The sequence below is a fragment of the Juglans microcarpa x Juglans regia genome, chromosome 4D, assembly GCF_004785595.1.
Source record: "Juglans microcarpa x Juglans regia isolate MS1-56 chromosome 4D, Jm3101_v1.0, whole genome shotgun sequence".
Lineage (NCBI taxonomy): Eukaryota > Viridiplantae > Streptophyta > Magnoliopsida > Fagales > Juglandaceae > Juglans > Juglans microcarpa x Juglans regia.
The window spans coordinates 30,678,878-30,701,176 of NC_054600.1; the positions used below are offsets into that span (position 1 = coordinate 30,678,878).

Here is a 22,299-nt window from a genome sequence, read left to right on the forward strand (position 1 = left end):
AAAATCAAATGAAAAGCCCCTCTCTCTCTCTCTCTCTCTCTCTCTCTCTCTCTGAGTCAGTGCTGAATAAAAAATAAAATAAATAACGAGTGTACTACAAAAGAAACCAACCTGTGTTTCTTCTTCTCTCTCTCTCTCGGACCAAAATGGCATCTGCGTCTCCGCCATCGCCACCTCTGCAGGATAACGTTGACGCAGAACGCCGGCTCCGGGAGGCTGAGGACCGCCTCCGTGAGGCTATCGAGGAGCTCCAGCGCCGCCAGCGCAAGGCCGGGGCCGCGCGTGGTGCCCACCAGCACCAGCACCATCAGCATTGCCCTCCCTGCGACCACGCCGTAGACGAGCCGTCGTGCGTGGCTAACGCCATCGGCAACCTATGCCAGAGCTTCCTCCTCTCCTACGGCGTACGCGTCGGCATCGGGATCCTCCTCCGCGCTTTCAAGCTTGCCCGTCGCCAGTCGTACTCCTCCCTCCTCGATCTCAAGGTCAGAGCTCCCGCTTTGAATCTTCCGTAATCATCGGCATTCTCTGCGTCATTTCGTTATTGTTGTTGTGTACTGGATTGGCTGCTAGTGATTCGTGATGAAGTTGATTTCAATTAGGGATTTGAAAACATAGCCAAAACACGTTCAAAGTTTGAAATCAAGACGTTGATCGTTTTGTTTTCTGTAAAAAAAAGAAAACATAAAATCTAGTTAATGCTTTTTACAGTGTTTTCTTCAAGTATTTGGGACTGCGTGATGAAATACATATTATAACTTGTCTTCTTATTCATTGATTTGTTAAAAAATTACGCAATAGAAGCGCAATCAATAAATAATTAATGTGTATCGGTGAGGGTATTCGTTGAGAATGTTCTCAAGGACGATTTGTGATAATGCTATTTTGTTTGCAGCAACTTGTCTCAGAAAAAGATCTAATAGTAAGAGAGGAAGCTTGCCGTATCGGATTATTTTTTGGTGGATTCACTGGATCTTATCATGCCCTTAGATGTTTGTTGAGAAAGTTGAGAAAGAAAGAGACGCCATTCCATGCGTAAGTTTGCACATTCAATCCCGCTATTTGATTATTTCCATCTTGAGTCACTCTTGATACTTCTTTTGTTTTACTTTGTGATGCCTTGAAGTCATATTCCTTATTTATGACTTTGTTTAAGGTGATGATGGAGCAGCATTTTAGCAGGTTCAGTTGCTGGCCTGTCTATTTTAGCCCTAGAGGATTCTAACCGGAGGCGTACACTTGCTTTATATCTTCTGGCTAGGGTAGCTCAGGCATGTGAATAAATGCCATGTAACCTAATTAATTTCCATTTGTTATCTGAAGCAATCATTATTATTTTTGTTTTGATTTGCTTTTATGCTTGCTTGTGCTTGTGTGGATGCAAGCCTGTCTAATGATTTTTTTTCCCTTATCTTGTCAGTGTGCTTATAATTCTGCAAAGTCTAAGAACAAGTTTCACCTTTGGGGAAGCCATTGGAGGCATGGAGATTCTTTGCTGTTTGCTTTGGCTTGTGCACAGGTACCATAAAGTTCATTTTGACTTGTAAAGCTGTAATTAACTTGAGAAAATTTTTAAAACCGGTTTCATGTTCTCAATATACAATGGCTAGTGAAATGGCTTCCAAATAGAAGTATGGAAGTAGTTATGATTGATGACCAAGTCCTGCTGGATAGTCACCGTCGTTGTTGCTTTGAGTGTAATGTACCTAAGTGGTATAGGATTGATGTTTCCCTTTGAAGTAGATTGAAGTAGTTTGCAATGGGTGAAATACTCTAATGCTGTGTGATCAACCACACTATCATACTGGAGGGCTAATTTAATAGACAGGTATTCGTTTGGCCATGCTGTCATGGAATCACTTGTTGGGTGGCTTAGCTGAAACTTGTCTCTGAGTTAAGCCTAAGTTGTATGCAAATGTTACTTGTCAAAAAAAAAAAGTTGTATGCAAACGTTACTTGTCAAAAAAAAAAGTTGTATGCAAATGTTACTTATAAAAAAAAAGTTGTATGCAAATGTTGAGACTTGAGATAAGTTATAAACTGAGGAAGTGCAAAGTTAGTTCATATATTGTATTCTTCTGAAGTTGGGGGCATCAAGAAGTTGGTGAAGATTTTCCATCTGAGTGAGAAGTATGGTAACTATTCCAGAAAGAACTTCAGACTCCTGTTATGATGCAAACTAGTAAATTCTTTCTTCAAAATCTGTTCTCTCTCTCTCTCCATTCTTGATTGATTAGCTACATACGTGCATAGTGGCTCTTGAATTCATAACTATTTCTGGCACGATATTCTTGTGGGTAGGAGATACCATTTGAGCTACAGCTCATTGGCTAGCTCAATTGACTTGTTCTATTGTATTTTTTACTCACTTTTAAGTTGGTGCATGTCGGCAAGCTCATTCACCTTTGTAAACATATTGCAATTCTGCTTCTTTTGACATGCTAACACAATGATAATATGATTTGAATTTCTTAACTCTTCTATGCTCCTCTCAAAATTTATTTTCATGAGTTGCCTTTCTTTTGCATATCAGGTTATGTATGTCTTTGTAATGCGTCCTGAGAGTTTGCCAAAAGCATATCAAGACTTCATCCAGAAGACCGGTCCTGTTGCGCAGCCTGTATACAAGGCAGTGAGGGACAGCTGTAGAGGTTACCCTGTGGATGTGGTCTCACTTTCTGCATACTTATCTGACAGAAGGAATTCCAACTGTGTAAAGTTGGAAGAGTTTCCCTCCATTGTTCCTTGTTCTGTTATTCACCCAGACACAAACTCCTGTTTAGCTCACAATGCAAATGCAACATCAGCCACGTTCAGGAAAACATTTCCACTTTACTTCTCTTTGACCTTTGTACCATTTGTTGTTTTGCATCTACAAAAGGTACATTCTTCACTCCCAAGTTTATTTTACCTCTACTTTCAATCTCTAGTAGCACAACCACAATCTGTTTTTTCATTGACAGCCCTATTGCTGCCATCTCCTCCTTAGGGATTTTGCCACTTCCTGTCAATACTTCAATTGACAGTACCATCTTCTCTGCCTTCTCCATCTTCATCAACACTACCAGTCTCTTACTTTTGCTCATAACTATGTTCGTAGACATTATTGGTCTATAAGTAAAACTTCACCACAGCTATCTCCATTCATTTCAAGTTGTACTGCTAGTGATAAAGATACTTTTATGTTACATGGACAAAGATCATTCTTATGTTTTGTTCTTTCCGAACACACTGATATAGAGCAATTCACCTTTCTCTATGTAATAATTGAAATGAGATTTATCCTGACTGCTGGAATCTTAGTTTGTGCACTGCTGCTGCATGATTTTTTTTTTTTCTGTTTTTATAAGTAAGAATCTTTATTGATCGAATGGAACTAGACGAAAAAATGTTGCTATTAGTGATGTCGTTTGAAATGTAATTGGAAAAAATGAAGTCCTGTATTCTCAATCTTATTTGGAATTGGCATATTTCCTAGACCTTAGAACTTCTCATTCAAAGGAAAAGGGGGAAAAGAAAAGAGAATAACTCCCCATTCCTAATTTTCTACTGTTATTCCATACATCTGCTGTGCGAGGCTTGGCATTTCCTTTCCCAAGCTCATGCACAAGTGAATATGCATGCACTTTGTTGTCCAAGTACAGTAAAATGATTCTCATTGTGATATCATCTCTGAGAATAGAAACACAGCAATTCTGATAGTCTTGCTAATGTGAACTTCCCTGTTCCTTATGTTTAATTCGTTTTGCACATGTTATGTGGCATGATCTACTGGTAACTGATTTAGATGTACTAGATTTCAATGATTGGAACCAGGACAAAGTAAAACATCATTTCAAGGCAATGAACATAAACATTTTGCCTTTTCTTGAAATTGAGACGGATTTTTCTTTATTTATACTAGCCATGGATGACAGATTATGTCTCTGGAAATATCATTCATATTTGCCTAATGCCTTTGTAGTTCTTGGATGCTCCTGCTCGTACCTGCGGGCTTGCTGTTAAGGGGGCTGTTCGCTCAACAGCATTCCTTTCAGCTTTTGTTGGAATTTTTCAGGTACCTGTCTCTTAATCTTTCTCCACATGTCGATTAAATCTGCTTGACCATGTTTTAAATCATGTGATGCTTGGGCAATGCAAGGGAGTTATATGTATGCATAGAAAAGTCTCATCAAAAGACCACAAGCTTGTATATTGGATCGCAGGTGGTATGGCTGCTCTTTCCGTACTGTTGGAGAAAAAAGCTAGACGGAGTGAACTTGCTTTATATGTTCTTCCCCGAGCTGGAGCCTCATTGTGGTATATCTTAGTGAACCGCCACCTGCTTCCAGATATTAGGAATGCTGAGGTATTGCCTCTTTTCTTGCGTAACCAAAACATATTGCCATCCAAGACTTCTGTGACTGAAACCTTTTGTTTTCTTTCATACCAGGCACTTACTTAACGTTGACACGTTTTCAACTGTGACAGGTGTTTTTATTTTGTATCTGTATGGGAGGAATTATGTACTATTTGGAATATGAACCAGACACCATGGCTCCATTCCTGAGGGGCTTGATTCGCCGATTCCTTGCCAGCAGAATTAGCAGTCCTGGCATTGCATCAAATCGTAATGCTTCCTACACATATTTGGAAACTCTTGATGCCATGAAAAAGCCAAAATTGCAAGATGGTCGGCCAGATGAAGCTTCCCCTTCTCAAAAATACAATCTTGAATCCATTCCAGGACTATAGGAGGGGGGGGACTCACGTTGGTGGTGGAAAGTACCCTGATTTTTTGAAAAAAAAAATAAAAAAATCGAACGGTTAATTCAAAACTGTCGTAGTGAGTAATATTCAATTACTCTCAGTTCCATAGCAATTTTTTATTTTTTAAAAACTATGAAGGACGATTCCTGTCTGTCTCTATTGAGCTATTGGAATCTTTAATGGTTTGAAATAAAAGAAAGAATTTACAGCAAACACAATGATGGAAGACAGCTGTTGAAATTTTGATTGTCATATTTCAGAATTTATCAAATTATAGGACGCGTGTATCCTGTTCAAAATTCTGAGAACCGATAAGCCATCTGTTCAAAATTCTCAGAAATGAACCTACGCCCAACCCACTTTACCCGGGATCCTTAGGCCTTTTCTGTTTTTACAGTTCATTTCAACTCATTTTTATCTAATCTAAATATTATAATTTTTTTAAATAATAAAACAAAAATATTATTAAAAATATATATTTTAATAATATTTTATTCAATTTTTATATCAGTTTAATTTTTAAAAAAACAAACGAGGACTTAAGAGGTGCAGGAGCCATTGGTACAAGAGATAGTAACAAAATGCCCAACCTCTCTGCTTCCTCTCAATCTTCCTATCAAACCCCATTAACCAGCCTCAAAGCATCTCTTAATACCCATTGCAGATCGAGGAAGGCTCCACTTAATTATATTTACATCAGTTTTACCTTTTATGGTAGGAGTTCCAGTCAAGGGTGTAAGACATCTGTGGAAGCTAGAGGTGCTTCTGATTTTGGATACCTTTTCCAGGTCATATCATTACCAGTATGACTCCATTTTTACTCTTACTAGTGCGTCCGCCATCCGATAGGATTGGGCACAAGGTACGAAACAATTTTATAAATATTAAAAGCAGCCAATAATCAAAACCAAGTACAATCCATCATATACAAGTAAACACAGCATCATCAACCTCAGTTTAGAAACGTTTACAAATATGGTGATGACCTTAACCAGGCACGGCAAGAATTATAATGAACCAATAATCACAATGATTTGTACTGCTCAATCAAATGAGAAGCATGGAGACGTGACGTAGGGGTGATAGTGCATCCCAAATTTTGCAAATAAGAGATCTGCCATTGACAACGTAACAAAAGAACGATGAATTTCACGGCCATAGACAATCACACAGGACGATATTTAGGCTAGGAATTTTACAGCCTTACGGTCCGAGCCTAAACTTTACTAGAATGGGAACCAAAACTAAATGGTATCATATGAACGCAAGACACTTCTCGAAGTGCTAAAAACAAAGGACTTATTTGGAAAATAAGATCATCTCATCTTATCCCCCATTTCAAAATTTCTTATAATTTTAAATTTTCTTTCTAAATATCATTCAAACACAAATACTTCGCAATTTCAAATCATTTTTTCATCTAATCATTACAACTTTTCTGAACAAAACACAAAAAAAATATAACTTTTTCAGATTTCAAAAAATAAATATTATATTTTAACAATATTTTAATTCAACTTTCTCTCTATTTTCACAAAACCCAATAAAACATCTTAACTCATTATTTCATTACTATTCACAAATCATTTCACTACTTAGAATTCTCATCTCATCTCATTATCCAAACATCCCCAATCATGATTATTTCAATCTTTTGCACAACTTAAAAATAAGAAAAAATTAGTTACTGATACCTGTTTACATGTTGGTGCGGACGTACCCATCGACTTCTCAATCCTTAGTTTTTGGAAGTGCTCCTGAAAGGGAAAAATATATATATTTCATAGATTGATAACGACGACAGGTACATAATGGATTTTAAACATAGTTCTTTAATGGTTTTTAGTACAAGATGGTTTATCTGTAACACACCTCAAGTTACTTAGGAATAAAATATATTGAAATTACTCACTTCGAGAGGAGCACCTCCATAGAAAGAAAATGAAGAAGAAGATAAGAGAAGGAAAGTAGAATTTTCACTAAGTTTTTGGATCATGAATCCTAGAGCCCTTGGCTTGTACATAAAGGAAATGACCCCTACATGGGCCCAGACTAACACACTAAAAGCATACTAAAAAATAAAACCAAGGCTCAAGGCCCACTAGCTATATTGTAGTCCAAATAACAAGTAGCATCAAAGTAGATGAAATTAAATTGACTCAAGGCCCATGTATTCCATTCGTGGACCGTGACAAACCATCCCCCATAGAAGCACCTTAGTGCTAGTTTCCTTGCCCACAACTGTCCCACCACCTAGGTCAAAAACAAGAATTTTCTTCGTACCAACAGCCACTTCATGTATCATAATAGTAACACCATGAAGGAATGTTGCTGCATACACCAGTCTCATAGTTCCGTTAGCTTTATCGAAGCTAAACTAAATCAGCCTGAACTAAATCAGATATGATGAGGAGCCCTAAATAGGCAGTCTATCCTGTAGAAAATATGCTAAAAGATTCTGGATCACTTTTTAGAATCATTGACTAAATCAGACAGTTAATTGAGTGAGAAAAAGGAAAAAAAACCAAAACCAAACAAAAAAAGTGACTTTGCAGCCAAAGGTGGAGAATACAGCAGATTATAAGTGAAATATCAAACCTGCTTTTCCCTCATTAAATGGGCACGTTTATCAGCAGGGATTTGCTCCCATCTCAAAACCTAATGAAAAAAGAACCAAGCCTACATATATTAACAATATATAAAACTTTAACAAGAAGGGCAATTAAAGCATTCTTTTTCAGTTCAACAAGTGCTGCTATGAATAGTGAACATTGTATATGTTGAAGCCTCCCATTATTATCCTAAATTATAGGCCACAGCATACTTCTGAGAACCAGCAAATGTACTTACATATTCTGCATATTGAAATGCTTCATCACAGCTCAGGCACAATTTCAGCGCACTCAGAACATCCTGACATATACATACATATATATACATAATATAAGTAACAAGAACTACCAAAGGTGCAATCCAAGTACACATGATGTATATAAGAAAAACACCTATCTAAAAATGTTCTAACAAAGAAAACAGGATGAAAATACTTAATAAACTCTTAACTGAATTCTACCCCGATAGAACTTAATAAACAGGATGTAAAAAGAAATGGGAACCATAATCGACATAAATATATATGAAAAGAATACTCTCATAGAACTTAAACATTGAAAAATGTCAACATTGCAGCAGGATAAGGCCAACAAAGGTTTGTTGTAAACAGAAGGATCACCCTGATAGAGTTAGTCATGACTTTTACTGGTTCCTAATTAAAGCTTTAGTTTCCAAATCATGCTGCACATAAAAAATATGTCACAGCATTAAAGTCAATTCAGTCACTCCAAAGGACAGCACAAAAGATAAAGAGCAAAGTGAAATTTCTTGAAAACCTTAGGACCAATTTGACAGCGAAGTTTTCCAGCCACGAACATAATTGCGTATTTTTTCAAAGAAGAAATATTTACTTCAGCCAAACTTAATTATACATTGCAAATATGCCAATTTATTGCTCAAGTATAAACATGATGTATTTAAATAGGCTTCTCTAGCCCTGCTCTTCAATTGTTCATCCGTAAAATGGCCTATAGCAAACACTTTGTATAGTTTCATAACTTAAAACAAATAAAAAACATTGCAAGATTTAGACATTTCAGTTATCTCCTTAAATACAGTGTTCAGTCTTATGCTACTAGAAAATAATTTTAGAGAAAATGCGGTTAGCGTAGCTAGGGTTGAGCCATTCAGGTAAGTAAAGAAATTGTAGCGCTATATTTTCCCATGAATGGTATGTGTAAACTAAAAGTGCAGAACGCAATGCAAGATTCTTATTGCATAGAAGGGGAGCATAGTAAAGAACAGACAAATAATAACTTGTATTAAAATATAATTGGGCAGCTGAGAAAAAATATAATCAGAGAAACTATATGACCTTGTGTTTGTTTTTCTTGGCTCTTAGGCGTTCATCAATTACAAAGCCCACCTATAAATACCACAAAGTGACATAAGTCAGTAGTCACACTTCCATTTTGTATGCATTTCAATGATCACTGATTGAAATTATGAATTTTAGAAGTGCCAAGCACATGCTCGTTTCCTAGCTAACTAATACAAACATTATCAACCACTTATATTAAAACTAGAACAATAAATCAAACTAGTGTGTTGAATTCGGATGGGAAGAAATAATAGATATGTAGAAGACCATGAGTGGATGATGAAAGGGATTAAAACTTTCCTCTTTCAATACTCCTTCTTTGGACAGCTGTTATAGATTTTAATAGACTGAGGGCTCACTAGGACACTTAGGGGATGCTTGGGTAATGAGATGAGAATTCTGTAAATAGTAGTAAAATGATTTGTGAATTATAGTGAAATGGTTGGAGTTGAGATATTTTATTTGGTTTTGGGAAATGATAAAGAAAAAGTAGAATAAAGTTAAAAATTTGTTTGAATATAATTTTTTAATATTATTTTTGTTTTGAAATTTGAAAATGTTATATTATCTTTTGTGTTTTGTTTGGGAGTATGAGAAAGTTGTAATAATTAGATAATGATTAGATGAAAAAGTTGAAGGTTTGAAATTGAAAAGTGTGTGAGTTTTCATGAGTTCCTTGCATCTTTTTTTTTTTTTTTTTTTAATTTCTGATTAGGTGTTCCTCTTGTATGTGTCTTGTGTACTTGGGCTATGCATTTTAATAAATTATTTGGTTACTTGCAAAAAAAGTAACACTAGAACAAAAATAAGCAGAAGTCAACGTTATACCCAAAATTCATCTACTTATCAGTATTATGCATGAGACTCCATACTCCTATAGATATAGATAATTTTACAAATCAGACCATATCTCTTCTAATTCACAGTGACAACCAATCTCTACAAATTTATAAATTTAACTAAAAGTCAAGAACATCTTCATCTGGAACGACAATACCATCATCATATACCTTCAGCATTAGTATCAAACATCCTATGTTACCTTAACCACCATCAAAACTACTTGATTCCATGCATATCAATCTTCCTAACTACATCACTGAAACCTGTTAATAACATGCCAATCTAAAGGACTTATATAATTATGTTATTTAAATGAATTAATATGGCATGATAGAGAAAAAGGTGTAAATAAATGGTCAAGTTTCTTCCTATATTGAGCTCGTTATTAAGAGCATGTTATCTAACCTACCTACGTACTTCTTTTCATTATTCCCAATCCCAGATGCTGTGGCTAAGAGGATGGAAAGAAGTTTCCGTGCTTTCTTGTGGGGCGGATTGGGGGACGAGAAAAAATTCCACTTGATTAAATGGGACAAGATTTGAACTGCTCTAGCTTGTGGAGGTCTGTGGATTAGAAAGCTAAGTATTTTCAATAAGACCTTACTTGGGAAATGGTTGTGGCAGTACCATCAAGAAAGCGAGGCTTTATGGAGGACCGTGGTTGATGCCAAATTTGGAAGTACTTGAGGAGGCTGGATTTCTAATGAAGGGCGAGGATCGTATGGTGTAGGTGTATGGAAATTTATTAGGAAGGGCTGGGAGGATTTCATTCGTAATTTTAGATTTGTGGTGGGACGTGGAAATAGAGTTAGATTCTGGGTTGATGTTTGGTGTGGTGATGCTGCTTTAAAGGAGGTTTTTCCTTCTCTTTTCAGAATTGCATTGCATAAGGAAGCCTCTATTGCTGAATTACATGGAGGACAAACTGCTGTGGACAAGAAATTCTCAGTTAGTTCTTTATATAAGGCTATGTATACCCACTCTTCTCAGAATTTCTCTTGGAAGCGCATTTGGAAGAGCAAAGTGCCCCTAAAAGTTGCTTTCTTTGGTTGGCTGGCCCCTCATGGTAAAATTCTGACCATAGACAAGTTGAGGAAGTGTGGTTTCTTCATAATGGATTCGTGCTTCATGTGCAAAAGGAATGACGAATCGACGGACCATCTTTTTCTCCATTACGATGTGTCAAAGGCTCTATGGGATGAAGTCTTCTCAAGGCTGGACATTGCTTGGGTGACGCCCAAAAAGGTGGTGGACCGATTGGCTTGTTGGAGCGAAACACAGGGAAATTGTCAAGTAGCGGATGTTTGGAAGATCGTGCCCTTATGTTTTATGTGGTGTATATGGAATGAGAGGAATGGAAGATGTTTTGAAAATAGTGAACATTCATTGGAGGGGATTAGAGACTCATTTTTCCAAACTGTGTTACTTTGGGCTAAGACTATCTTATTAGATGGGGGTAATTTTAGTGACTTGTATGTGTCTTTTTTTTTTTGTTCGTAGACTATAATTAGGCATTTCTCTCTTGTATACCACCTGTATACTCGGGCTATGCCTAATTTTGAAGATCAATAAACTTTATTAATTATAAAAATAAAAATAAATAAATAAAAAATTTGGACACAAAATGACAAAAAGAATGACTGAATTTTTTGATTTAGATGTATATTTTACTTCAGATACCATATAAAACAAAATTTACTACACTACCCAGTACTTGCAAAACAAAATTCGAGAAACAAGAAGTCAGTCACCTTGTCAAGCAACCTCTTGGGATTCTGAAATGCTTGCTTCTTGGCCCATTGATGGAATAAGTGGGAAATAACTGATCTGTCCTCCACACTGAATCTGAAACGGTAACAACAAATCAAGTTCAGTTACAAAATACTTTTTTTTATTGGTACCGGGTGTTTGAGAACAAAGTCTCGACTAATCCTGGGAATACACAGGCCCTCAGCAAGGAGTATCCTGAAAGTGCACTTCGGATAATTCAAGGGAAAGTTCCCCCAGTCTGATGGCCCCTAGAAATTATTTGCCCCTTAGAGGATTTGAAAACTTTAAAACAATGTTAAATAACCCATCATAAATGGTAGGAGAACCTTCGTAAGAAACTGCTTCCATTGCTTGCCTCAACTGTTTCATTTAAATCCTCATGAAGACAAGTATTTAGCAAATCATTTGGCACCATGTCCACTTCAGAAATTTCCTTTTCTCTTGGCATATTAACAGAAAATTGTGTAGTTCCATTTGGAATGTGTTCCTGTTTTGTTTGTAAATCTTGCACTCTGAGTTCAGCCTGGGTAAACAAGTCATCCATCAAGAACAATGCAAAGAAAGTACTACTGCAGTTGATTCATATATGATGTGAATAGCCAATGTGAACAAACCAAATTCCAAAGTGTTTCTCCTTATATCTAGGATTCAAAAAATAAATAAGTTACATGGTTCATTATAAGAAAATTTTGCTTAATCATAAGACATCATAATTAACAGCCAATCATCCATCTCAACACAACACATGTTCCCAGATCAACTTCTTTTGAAACAATATAAATGAAATGCCGGAAGACATCATAACCATGAAATTCTTTATATGGTAATACTATTATGAGGTGAAAACCTTTCTATTATTGCTACAAAAACAATAACTTATGAGCAGGATCAGCATGACAAACCTGAACCTCACAGAGATGATCTGGAATTTCTTTGAGAAATCTTGATGGTTGAATCATCTAAAAAAAGAAGACTTTATTACTCAAATGGAAAGCAATATTAACATACTAAAAATCATAAGAAACACATATCAATATTTTCAACATTAAATATGACTACGAGTTAAATTTTTTTTCCAGCAAGTTTCAAAATTTTACCAATTACTGACTTAAAGAAATAATCATTGTTTGAAATGGTATAAAGTCAGCTTCTTGAAATTTTAAAAACTAGCGAGTAGTAAGTTCCAGAAATGTTGAAAATTTGAGGATCAACTCTGTAGATGTTTCATGCCAAAAACCTGCCAATTGGAATTCATCATAACATAGAGGATGAAGAGTTTTTTCCGAGCACGAGTCATTGCAACATATAATAGCCGCCTTTCCTCCTAAAAATACAAAAAACAAGCGTACTTGACTACCCCACTAAAAAAATATACATAAAAGAAAAAAACAAATCAATGTTGCAAGAACAAATTTACCTCAATTGAGGTGCCATTTTCCTTTGCCATACCATTAAATTCGTGCAACAAAGGAATTTCTGATTCATTTGCCTGCGCTATTGGTTTGAGCATTAATGCAAGGGGAAATGGCGTCAACTATATTATAATATCTTCATGGGTTAGGAAGGAAAAATAACCAGTCACAATAAGATAAATCATGATGTACAAGGAATCCATTTGTTAAAAGAAGCTAGTAAATCAATGAAGTCAAGTACCTTAACTATGAAAACAACATCCCATTCTAAGCCTTTTGACTACACAAGAAAGAAGAGATGGATTAAAAACAGGTTGAGCCAAGGATATTGTCAAACTCCACAATAAGACCAACAGAACAGTACTAGCAAATAAGAATAGACCTGATGAATGGTAGTCAATGTGATAGAATTTTTATTATCTTGTCTCCGGGATTGAAAATTTTCTTGCTCACGCTCAGATATGAACTCAATAAAAGCTTTGAGCACACTAACACAACCTTTCTCTTTTGATACAATTTTGCTATCCCCTTCTACAGCAACAAATTTAGTTGATATAAATTCAGAGACATCATCCAGTAAGTAATGAAGAACCTGCAGGGACATGTGACCAAATTCCAACTGCATATATGAACAACATTAACTGAGGACAAATTAATTTGAAACTTCAAGATGAAAACTCCATACTTACCGATCTTATGTCATTGTCTTCATTCAGCAATTTCCCCCCATCAACATCAATAATTGCTCGTTGCTCAAGCAGGTATTTCTTGAAAATGAAAGCATGACAAATAGATAAAACATTGATGCAAGTACAGTGTCAAAACAATGGTGTCAAATGTTTGAATATAAAAGGCATGCCTATTGTTAAAAGTTTCATTCAGATGCTAAGTACCACTCATAAAAAGAACAAGAATAGTAGAAAGTAATTCGTTGAAGCTCACAAGAAGATTACTCAGCAAACATATTCATGTAAATAGAATACTCATAACATTCTCCACATTAAAATAGAACTGTTTTTTGTAAACACATCAAAATATAATAGTTGCAGCTAACATTAAATATCTAAGGGTAAGAAAAATGTGAAAGATGGTAAAAGATGCTATAATGCCAGGAATAAAAGAAAAGCGGATAAGGAAGACCAAGAAAATTTGACCTCCACATCCTTTATTAAAAAATCAGCTCATAAAATCCAATATAAGGGAAGACCACTGGTAACAACCAATTTGAAGGTTAGATACTTTTATGGGAAAAGCAAATGTAGTTTAAAGTAACACATAAAAATGAAAAAAAAAAAATAACACATAATAAAACAAATAAAATGTTTCTACTTCATAGAAAAATGGGTTAAAGACTTAAAAGGGAGGACAAACCTGGGGTACCATGTTCGCTACTGAGGTTACAACAGCTGAAATTGATTGTTCCTGTAAGCATTGATATGCGGCGTTAATTTACTTGAAATTAAGTAAAACAAATTGACTGCTAGAATGGAACTATACCGATAACAGGCCAGATTACACCATTATAAAGCGAAAAATATCGCAAGCATCAAACCTTATCTTTAAAGAAGGAGATGGATCCTTGGAGATTCTTTACAAATTAAGGAAAGAAAAAGTAAAGGAGAAAAAAACTTGGAAAATTTAAGAATTGTCTATTAACCGCACAAGATTGAAATAATATGATAGTTAAACAACTATTGGATTAGAATTAACTAAAAAATTAGTTTATTTCATTTATTGCCACCAAATAAAAAACACTACTCATAACTGATAATAAAAATCAAGTCAAGGATTCTGCAGTGAAGCCAAGTCTATTTACCCTGTGAACAAGTTTTGATAACATCTCGAGTGTTGACAACACCTTGCGTCCTTGGGTAAGCTGACTCCTATAATCAATTGCACTCATCTTTCAGGATATATAAAGAGGATGTACATGGTATATAGTCAAACAACATAGACACAAAAAGCTGATACACGTGTTTATGAGAGAGAGAAAGAGAGATCCTGCAGTTTAAGAGAGTTGTGGAACTTCCGGATTAACTACCATGCTTCTCAAAAGAGGCACACTGCTATGGTAACATTCTGGTGCATGCAACAACTGGCATAGAAATTTCTTCAAATCATGGAAACCTAGAGTAAAAGTTCAAATCCTGGAAGATTTAGGGCTCGTTTGGACACAGAGATAAGACACAAAATTATCAAAACTTCTCATAATTTTATTCCCAAACATCACTCAAACACCAAACACTTTTCAATTTCAAATCTATAACTTTTTCATCTAATCATTACCAAATCATTATCCAAACACAAAAACCAATACAACTTTTACAAAACTTTCAAATCAAAACACAAAAACCAATACAATATTTACAAAACTTGAAAACAAAACACAAAAATTAATACAACTTTTACAAACTTCAAAACAAAAATAATATTCAAACAATTTTTTAACTTTATAATATTTTTATTCAACTTTTTCTCTCTCCTTTTTCAATACCCAATAAAATAGGAAAATACTACTTTCCCCCTCCAAGTGGCCCCCCACTTTGCCCCAAGTGCAAAAGTGTTTTTTTTTTTTTGGAAAATGCTATTCCCCCCCCCCCCCCAAAAAAAAAAGTGTCCCCACTTTGAAGTGTGTTTCTTTTTTTGTTTTATTATTTACAAAAAAAAAAAAAAAAAAAAAAAAAAAAAATTGCACCAAGGGGCAAAGTGGGGGCAGAGTAGCACCACCCAATAAAATACCTTAATTCAAATCATTTCACTATTATTCACAAAATTTTCCAAGTGTCCAAACAAGCCCTTATTAATTTTAATATCATCACAAGCAAGGAAAACGACCTTATACATCAAAATAGACTAGCAATGGGCAAGGATTTTTAGGTTTGGATCAGGCCATTCACCTCCCTTGCCCACTGTTATTGTAAATGCCAATTTCCATAAACGGTAACCATATTCAACTACATAGAAATTTTCTAATAGTGAATCTTCAAGCAGCAGACAGCATCAATGACGCTTATAATAATCTGCACACACATCCATAATAAAAACAATGAGCTACCATCTAAGGTAAGAAAATTGAGAGAAATTTGTTTAACATAACCTCTTGAAGGTACCAGAAATCTTTGCACTGAAAATGTCAGTGGCAGCTGATATAAAGCTGCACTTTCTAATAGTTGATATTTTGTCAATATGGTCGATTACCTGCAGGAAAGAAAGACAAGACTCGGATATTTCAGCCCCATGGACAACGAACACATCTACGACAAGAAAGAAAGACAAATAGCACGCATACTGCACACACAGTCACAAGAGTTAAGAGAAAATCTAATGTATAATATTTAATCCGAAATAATATCCACTCATGGATGATAAAACAAAACATGTACCCTCTTCTTTTCCTCTTTCTCAAAAGGAAGTAAAGCCTTGAAGACCCGACGATATGGGCCATCATCACATGCGGGCAACGTTGTTCTAAGCATAGAAATAATGGCTCTGACTACCTATCACAAGACGAGCTAAATCAACAACCAAATTACAATAGTAAATCTGTTGGCCCGCATGTCAGAACAATGATGAGATAATGGTAATGATTTCTACAGATCAGATAAATAAAACGACACGAGCATATGGAACATAATCATTAGCACCTAAAAAGGCAGGAAAGCTGTACAAAGAGACCAAGAATTAGGTCCCACGTACACTAAATGTACAGGTGTTAAAAACTCGAAGTAAGCAAACTTGATGACAAACCAGAGGCTTGTTTCCTAGAAAAAATAATGGAAGTAAATCACATTATAGAGTTCCCATAAAACGCAAGTCGATATTTTCGGTCAAACATTAACAAGAAACAGTCAGTGTCAAGTATTCACACATATGCACACAATTTTTTGTATATATGTGTCAGTATATATATGTATGTCAAGACTTCTTTCAACTGTACAGGAGCCTAGCTGTAATTTCTAGTCTTAAACCACTCGAGATCACTGCAATATAGTTGATGGTTACCAACAGAAACTAATCACATCCAATCTATAAGTAAAATAACAAAATGATTTCTCAGAGGCTTAAAAATTTATATAACATTTCTTTAAATTTTCAGTGTATGGATAGATCTGCTCTTTTCTTTTTATTAGCAGTAAAAAATTAATAAAAGACAAATTAAAACCATATAAGAAAATAATTAATCCAGCTTATTCAATATCCTATGAAAGCTAAGAACATATTTTCTCCCATCAGATTAAGGAGCCTCCTGGGCAGGGATAGTATCATGGCATCATACAACTATTAGATATCATGCCTTTAAATAGTTGTGCATGTTTTAAGCCCCCTTAAAAATTCAAAATTAGTGCGATACATATTATATGTGGGAGTTTTCTTCATTTTCACATTTTGACAGCTTCCATGGGGGTAATGACAATACCTAAATATAGATCAACATAACAACATGAAAACATTTCTGACAGCGATTTCCAGTACATGCATCACATCTTTGTAACCCAGGAAGGTATCCATGTGAAAGAAATTAAACTTCCAAATCTTATTTCCCATAACCTAGTCATTATGGAAGCTAAAGAAATTACAAAAGGTAAGAATGCCTCCTCAAGACATGTAACGGCACCAAGCATCACACAACAATAGAGATTATATCAATACAATTAACAAACATCATAGTAGAGAAAACACTAGACCCCACATGCATAACATCCTCAGTATAATCAACCAGAATAAATGATACAGAAGAAAACCTTTGTGAACTAAAAAAATGTCAAAACCTTTTTCCTATAGAATGCGACGCCATGAATATTAAAAGGTATTTTCCTCTCACGGAAAGCCATTTGGAAGACTTTTCCTGATACCTGTAGCATAAAACATTAGAACATAATCAGTCAGTGGATATCAAAATGTTCTGTATCATGAAAACTTTTACTGTGGCAGCTAAGTGTTACCTGCCTCCGGTAAAGGATTGCAATGTTTTCATAAGAGCAGTTAGAAGCAGAACCATTGGAAGCAGTTTCCAAGATTTTGTCAACAACAAATGAACATTGTGCATCTTCAGTGTGACATTCTTTGATAGTTATCTGTGCATTATGGGCCACATAATTAAACAACCAGCTACAAAATAAATACCAAATTGCATCAAAAATATTTTTCTGATATGATGAATAAAACAAATAAATTACCTTAGATCCAGAAGAATTATCAGTAAGAACGTCTTTTAGCTGGCATCGCTTCCTATTATTCCGTATAAGAGACGAGGCAGCCTCAATGATACACCGTGTGGATCGATAGTTTTTATTAAGTCTGACCTGAATTATAATGGTATAACAAAGTTTAAAAATAATAATCAACCACCGCCTTTAATCTCCTTCTTAAAAATCCAACTCTAGTTTTTTTTATATAATTAAAAATATTATATATATATATATCAAAATGAGTAACCAAGTACACTGAATGTATACAAGAGAACACCTTGCCCATAATAGAAAATCCCTAATAACCCAAAAAAGCTCGTGAAAAACAACCCAAAATACACCAAGCCCGACCCCAACCCCTTGCTTCCCGTAGAACTAAAACTCTACCCAAAAACCCATCCCAACTCTAGTTATACAAACTTTCAGAGATGTCAATACAATCAAGGAATAAGCATGAGTGAAAGAACAAGGCAAACCTCTTTGTAGTTTGGAAAATCTTTGCGATAGGAGTCAAATCCAGAAATGTCAGCTCCATTAAAACTAAAAATGGACTGCAGTAGGACAGGTTTTATTGCACTTTAGAACTAATAAGAAATAAAGAAATAAAATCAATTAGCAAACAAACAACAAACCAGAACAGAAGTAACACATAACAAAAACTTCGGTTGTAAAAGAAATAGCACGCACACCTGATCATCATCACCAACAATGGTTATGTGGTTATGAGATGCAAGAAGCTGTAGAAGATTGTATTGCATGGAACTCGTATCTTGAAACTCATCTATTACAATGGCTTTCCAGGAGTCCTGACACTCCTTGAAAACTTATGATTGGAAAAAAAGAGCAAGCCATCATCAAAACATAAGTAACTTCTGAAGTTGCAGACGTTGGTTAAATTTGGTTCAGATAATATCAACCTTGGGGAAAATTGGTAAGCAGCTTTACAGAGCAGCTGATAAGGTCATGGTAATCTAGAGCATTACAAGACCTTAGAATGTCGTTGTAGTTCCCAAGAATTGCAGCCTGAATTGAATCCAGAGCTTAGAAACACAAAACTGTAAGCATAAGTACAAAAAAAACCACAACGGTCATCTGACAGCTTACTCCTATTTCATCACCCATTTCACGGCATTGTTCAGGAGTCTTTCCAGAAGCTTTAGCCTGAAATTGGAGTAAATTAAATGCATTGTAACACCCACTCACGCCACACACACACACACACACACAATATATATATATATATATATAGAGAGAGAGAGAGAGAGAGAGAGAGAGAGCTTCCAGTGGATGTCAATTTTGACCCACTCCCACAGACTTCCTCTCCTAGCCCTTTTTAGCTGTTTGTTGGCAGTTTTGTTGCAAAATACCTTGGTCGAAAATTGCATATACAAATTTCCAAATGTTGATCTAATTATTAAAAAAATAAATAAAGCAATAAAGGAAAAAGGAACAGCTAGTTACATAAAAACCTTGGTCAAATGTTGCATATACAAATTTCCGTGCAAAATATTTCATACCCACCCCCAAATGAAAAAGGAACAGCTAGTTACATAAAAACAGAAGAAGCATTTGAACCTCTAAGGGCATTGGTTTTGACAAGATAATTAAATGGAAGGAAAGGAAAAAAAGAGTTAACAAATTTGGCAATAATAATAGCAATCAAGGCCACATTTGTTTTCACAACTCCTCTCAATTCATCTTATCTCATATCATATAAACATTACAACTTTCCCAAATTCCCATACAAAATAAAATAAATAATTCAACTTTTTCAAATCTCAAAACAAAAATAATATTAAAAAATATATTCTAACAATATTTTATTCAACTTTTAACTTTAATATCAACTCATCTCATATGCAAAAACAAACGAGGCCTAAATTGAAAAACATAGCCACGCCTTATGAATAACATTGATTGAACAACAACCTTAGTCACGAACTTCAGCCATGTCTTTGACTTATCCTTAAAATATTGTGGAGATGTTATACCGCTAGACTCTTCACCAAGTATGCAGGCATTATGGCTTTGTCTACTCTTCTCATTTTCTGATAATCTCAAAGCCTCAATAATTGCTCTTCTTTGTTGCCCATGTCCATATATTAGGAATTCTGGTGTGCGCCCTAACCTATAACATCAGCAACATCTTAGTCCTCAGACAGTCTCAATGACCACATAAAAAGGGGGCGAAAGGGAGGGAAAGAAACAATGGATGCCAAACAAGTTCATGGATTGGCATTTTAGAGTTAAAATAGAAGGACGATTAGAATCATGATGCAAACAAGCCATTATACATCAAAAGCGAGAAATATATATGGTACTTCGTGTGAGTCAAACCACACTTTCAATTATGCCTTTTCCCTTTCCTAATTTTTTTAAAACAAAATGGATACGTCCAATGTATATCATTATAGAGTGTTCAATAGAAAAAGATTCTGGTGATGGTGATTATCCATATTCATTTGCATGCTATGTAGCAAAGATTTAATATAGAATATGGCTTTAATGTAGAGAACCTTGGATAACAAAATGGGAGGTTTACTGAGCCAGCTGCTCAATTTTGAATAAATTTCATTTAGGCTAAGAGTGTGCATACTTCTCCGCATGTGATCGACAAAGTTGCAAGGAAAATGAGTGGAACGTGCTGATTGTAAGCTCCTTAGCTGTTGCCTTTCCAGCCACTGCTCCTATGCGATCTCTCATCTCAGAAGCTGCTGCTGTAGTAAAAGTCATTGCCAGAATGTTTGACGGACTAATTCCCTAGACGTAGTTTTTAATGCATAAGAAATTAAAGCAAAAGAGGGTAATCAATTCGATTAGAATACTAATTTAGAAGGACAGAGAGAATAGAAAAGAAAAAAAAAATCCCAAGTTAAGGAGACAAAGAACACAGAAACAGATGTATCAGAGAAGAAAATAGGCTATACCTCATTAATCAGCATTAACACACGCCCAACTATTGTGGAAGTCTGAAATTAAAAGCAAGAAATTCATCTCAAACAATGGAAGAAACATTATGGTATTAATGAAGTATACCAAATATATCAAGAAAAGCATTGTGCTATGTTGGAGAAAGACAGAGAGATGGGGAGGAACCTTTCCACTTCCTGGACCAGCAACGATCATCAGAGGGATTGAAATATCACTACAAGCTGCTTCTCGTTGCCTGTCATTCAGAGACTGCAAATATTTCCCGCACTCCTCGGGCATGTCCCCAGTCCGTGTAGGCTGAGAAGTATCTGAATCATTTTCTCTAGGGTCCAAACCGCTCCCAGAGACTGGTGTGCCTTCCTTTACAACACCGTCATGTACAGTGGTAGAATCCAAACTGGCGCCCGGATCACGAGTACGATTACTGTTATGCTGCGTACCTGCAAGAATGTCACCACTTGGAACTGACCTTTCAACTTTTGCTGCAAATTTCTGCACGCAGAAACCGTCTATTTCTTCCAAAATGGACTCATCAAATTCATCATCTTGAATGCAATCCATCCTATTTGAACATTCTGGTTGTTCCATAGGAGTTTTACAAGAGTCTAACACGACGTCATTCTCTAGAAGAGCAGAAGTTGTCCTTGAATCGGAACTATGATCAATCGATTCCCTCCTATTGATAGTTAAGCCCCCGGAACATGAACTGCTGCTATTTCCACAACCTGTTGATTTGAACCCCATCACAAGAGAGGGGGACGGTGTGTTTGTTGATATCTCTGCGAGAGGAATTCTGTTGATGCTGTCAACACAAGCCGGAGTTGCAATTCCATTTATATCCCTGATTCAGATATTGAAAAGATCAGCATTATCAGAAATATCGCATTTAATCAATTAATTTTCTCACAATGAACAAACAAGAGAAGATATATCAACTAATAGAATCGCTAATTAACATATGCGTCTTCATCCTAAAACTCCGTAGATCCCTCAGACCCGATGGTTTTGAAGCTTGGGACTTGATCGGATGCCTAGCGCTAACTTCCGGAAACCAACAGGAAATGTGAAAAGAAAAGGAAAGGTTGTCGTAGAAAAGCGTTTACTTATGAGGAGAAGATAGATGAGGGAAAAGAGCGGTAGCGTCGAGGCGAGGCCGTTTGCTAGCAAGCAGTGCCTTTGCGGCTCTGAAATTCCGAGCTATTCGAGCTCTCTGTTCATTGGAGATTTCTCCACAAGTCGATTGAGGCACGGTAGGATGAGCATTTTCCTTATACATCAATAAAAGTTTCTCAAAAGCTGAACCCTAACGGTGGTGGAGGAGGAGGAACTTTTGTTTGGTTTCTTGAATCTTTCCTGTTTTTGTTGCTTTTCCCCCTTCTTGTTAAATTCAAATTAAGAGGGCTTTCGCTGTGAGCAACTTAAATGGGCTTTGGAGATCAAATATTAAAAAAAAACCTTAAATGGGCTTTGG

General features: G+C 35.7%; 2 protein-coding genes across 4 annotated transcripts; one reads left to right on the top strand and one right to left on the bottom strand.

Moving 5' to 3' along the window:
- LOC121260367 lies at window positions 1–5,001 on the top strand. Its single transcript, XM_041162211.1, has 8 exons — window positions 1–485; window positions 896–1,035; window positions 1,172–1,271; window positions 1,421–1,519; window positions 2,534–2,881; window positions 3,965–4,057; window positions 4,142–4,348; window positions 4,471–5,001. The coding sequence occupies exons 1-8, from the start codon at window positions 147–149 to the stop codon at window positions 4,732–4,734; spliced, it is 1,590 nt and encodes a 529-aa protein (XP_041018145.1). The 5' UTR covers window positions 1–146; the 3' UTR covers window positions 4,735–5,001.
- A 611-nt stretch (window positions 5,002–5,612) lies between these two features.
- On the bottom strand, window positions 5,613–22,224 carry LOC121260558 (ATP-dependent DNA helicase SRS2-like protein At4g25120). Of its 3 annotated transcripts, XM_041162489.1 has the most exons (29): window positions 21,932–22,220; window positions 20,994–21,669; window positions 20,825–20,866; window positions 20,494–20,657; window positions 19,827–20,025; window positions 19,002–19,058; window positions 18,815–18,920; window positions 18,587–18,720; window positions 18,374–18,448; window positions 17,886–18,011; window positions 17,652–17,783; window positions 17,478–17,561; window positions 16,092–16,205; window positions 15,806–15,906; window positions 14,525–14,591; window positions 14,080–14,130; window positions 13,398–13,475; window positions 13,091–13,300; window positions 12,950–12,988; window positions 12,714–12,785; window positions 12,534–12,620; window positions 12,199–12,255; window positions 11,623–11,819; window positions 11,278–11,371; window positions 8,678–8,728; window positions 7,600–7,662; window positions 7,348–7,407; window positions 6,444–6,506; window positions 5,613–5,863 (listed from the first exon to the last, which is right to left on the bottom strand). In XM_041162489.1, exons 1-29 carry the CDS (start codon window positions 22,102–22,104, stop codon window positions 5,774–5,776), a joined length of 3,462 nt encoding a protein of 1,153 aa, XP_041018423.1. In that variant the 5' UTR covers window positions 22,105–22,220; the 3' UTR covers window positions 5,613–5,773. The 3 variants fall into 3 exon arrangements, 2 of the variants coding, with proteins under 2 accessions (XP_041018423.1, XP_041018424.1); XM_041162490.1 differs by lacking the exon at window positions 8,678–8,728 and having other exon boundaries at window positions 21,932–22,222; XR_005939742.1 differs by lacking the exons at window positions 5,613–5,863; window positions 6,444–6,506; window positions 7,348–7,407; window positions 7,600–7,662 and having other exon boundaries at window positions 11,278–11,544; window positions 21,932–22,224.
- Between the last annotated feature and the right edge of the window lie 75 nt (window positions 22,225–22,299).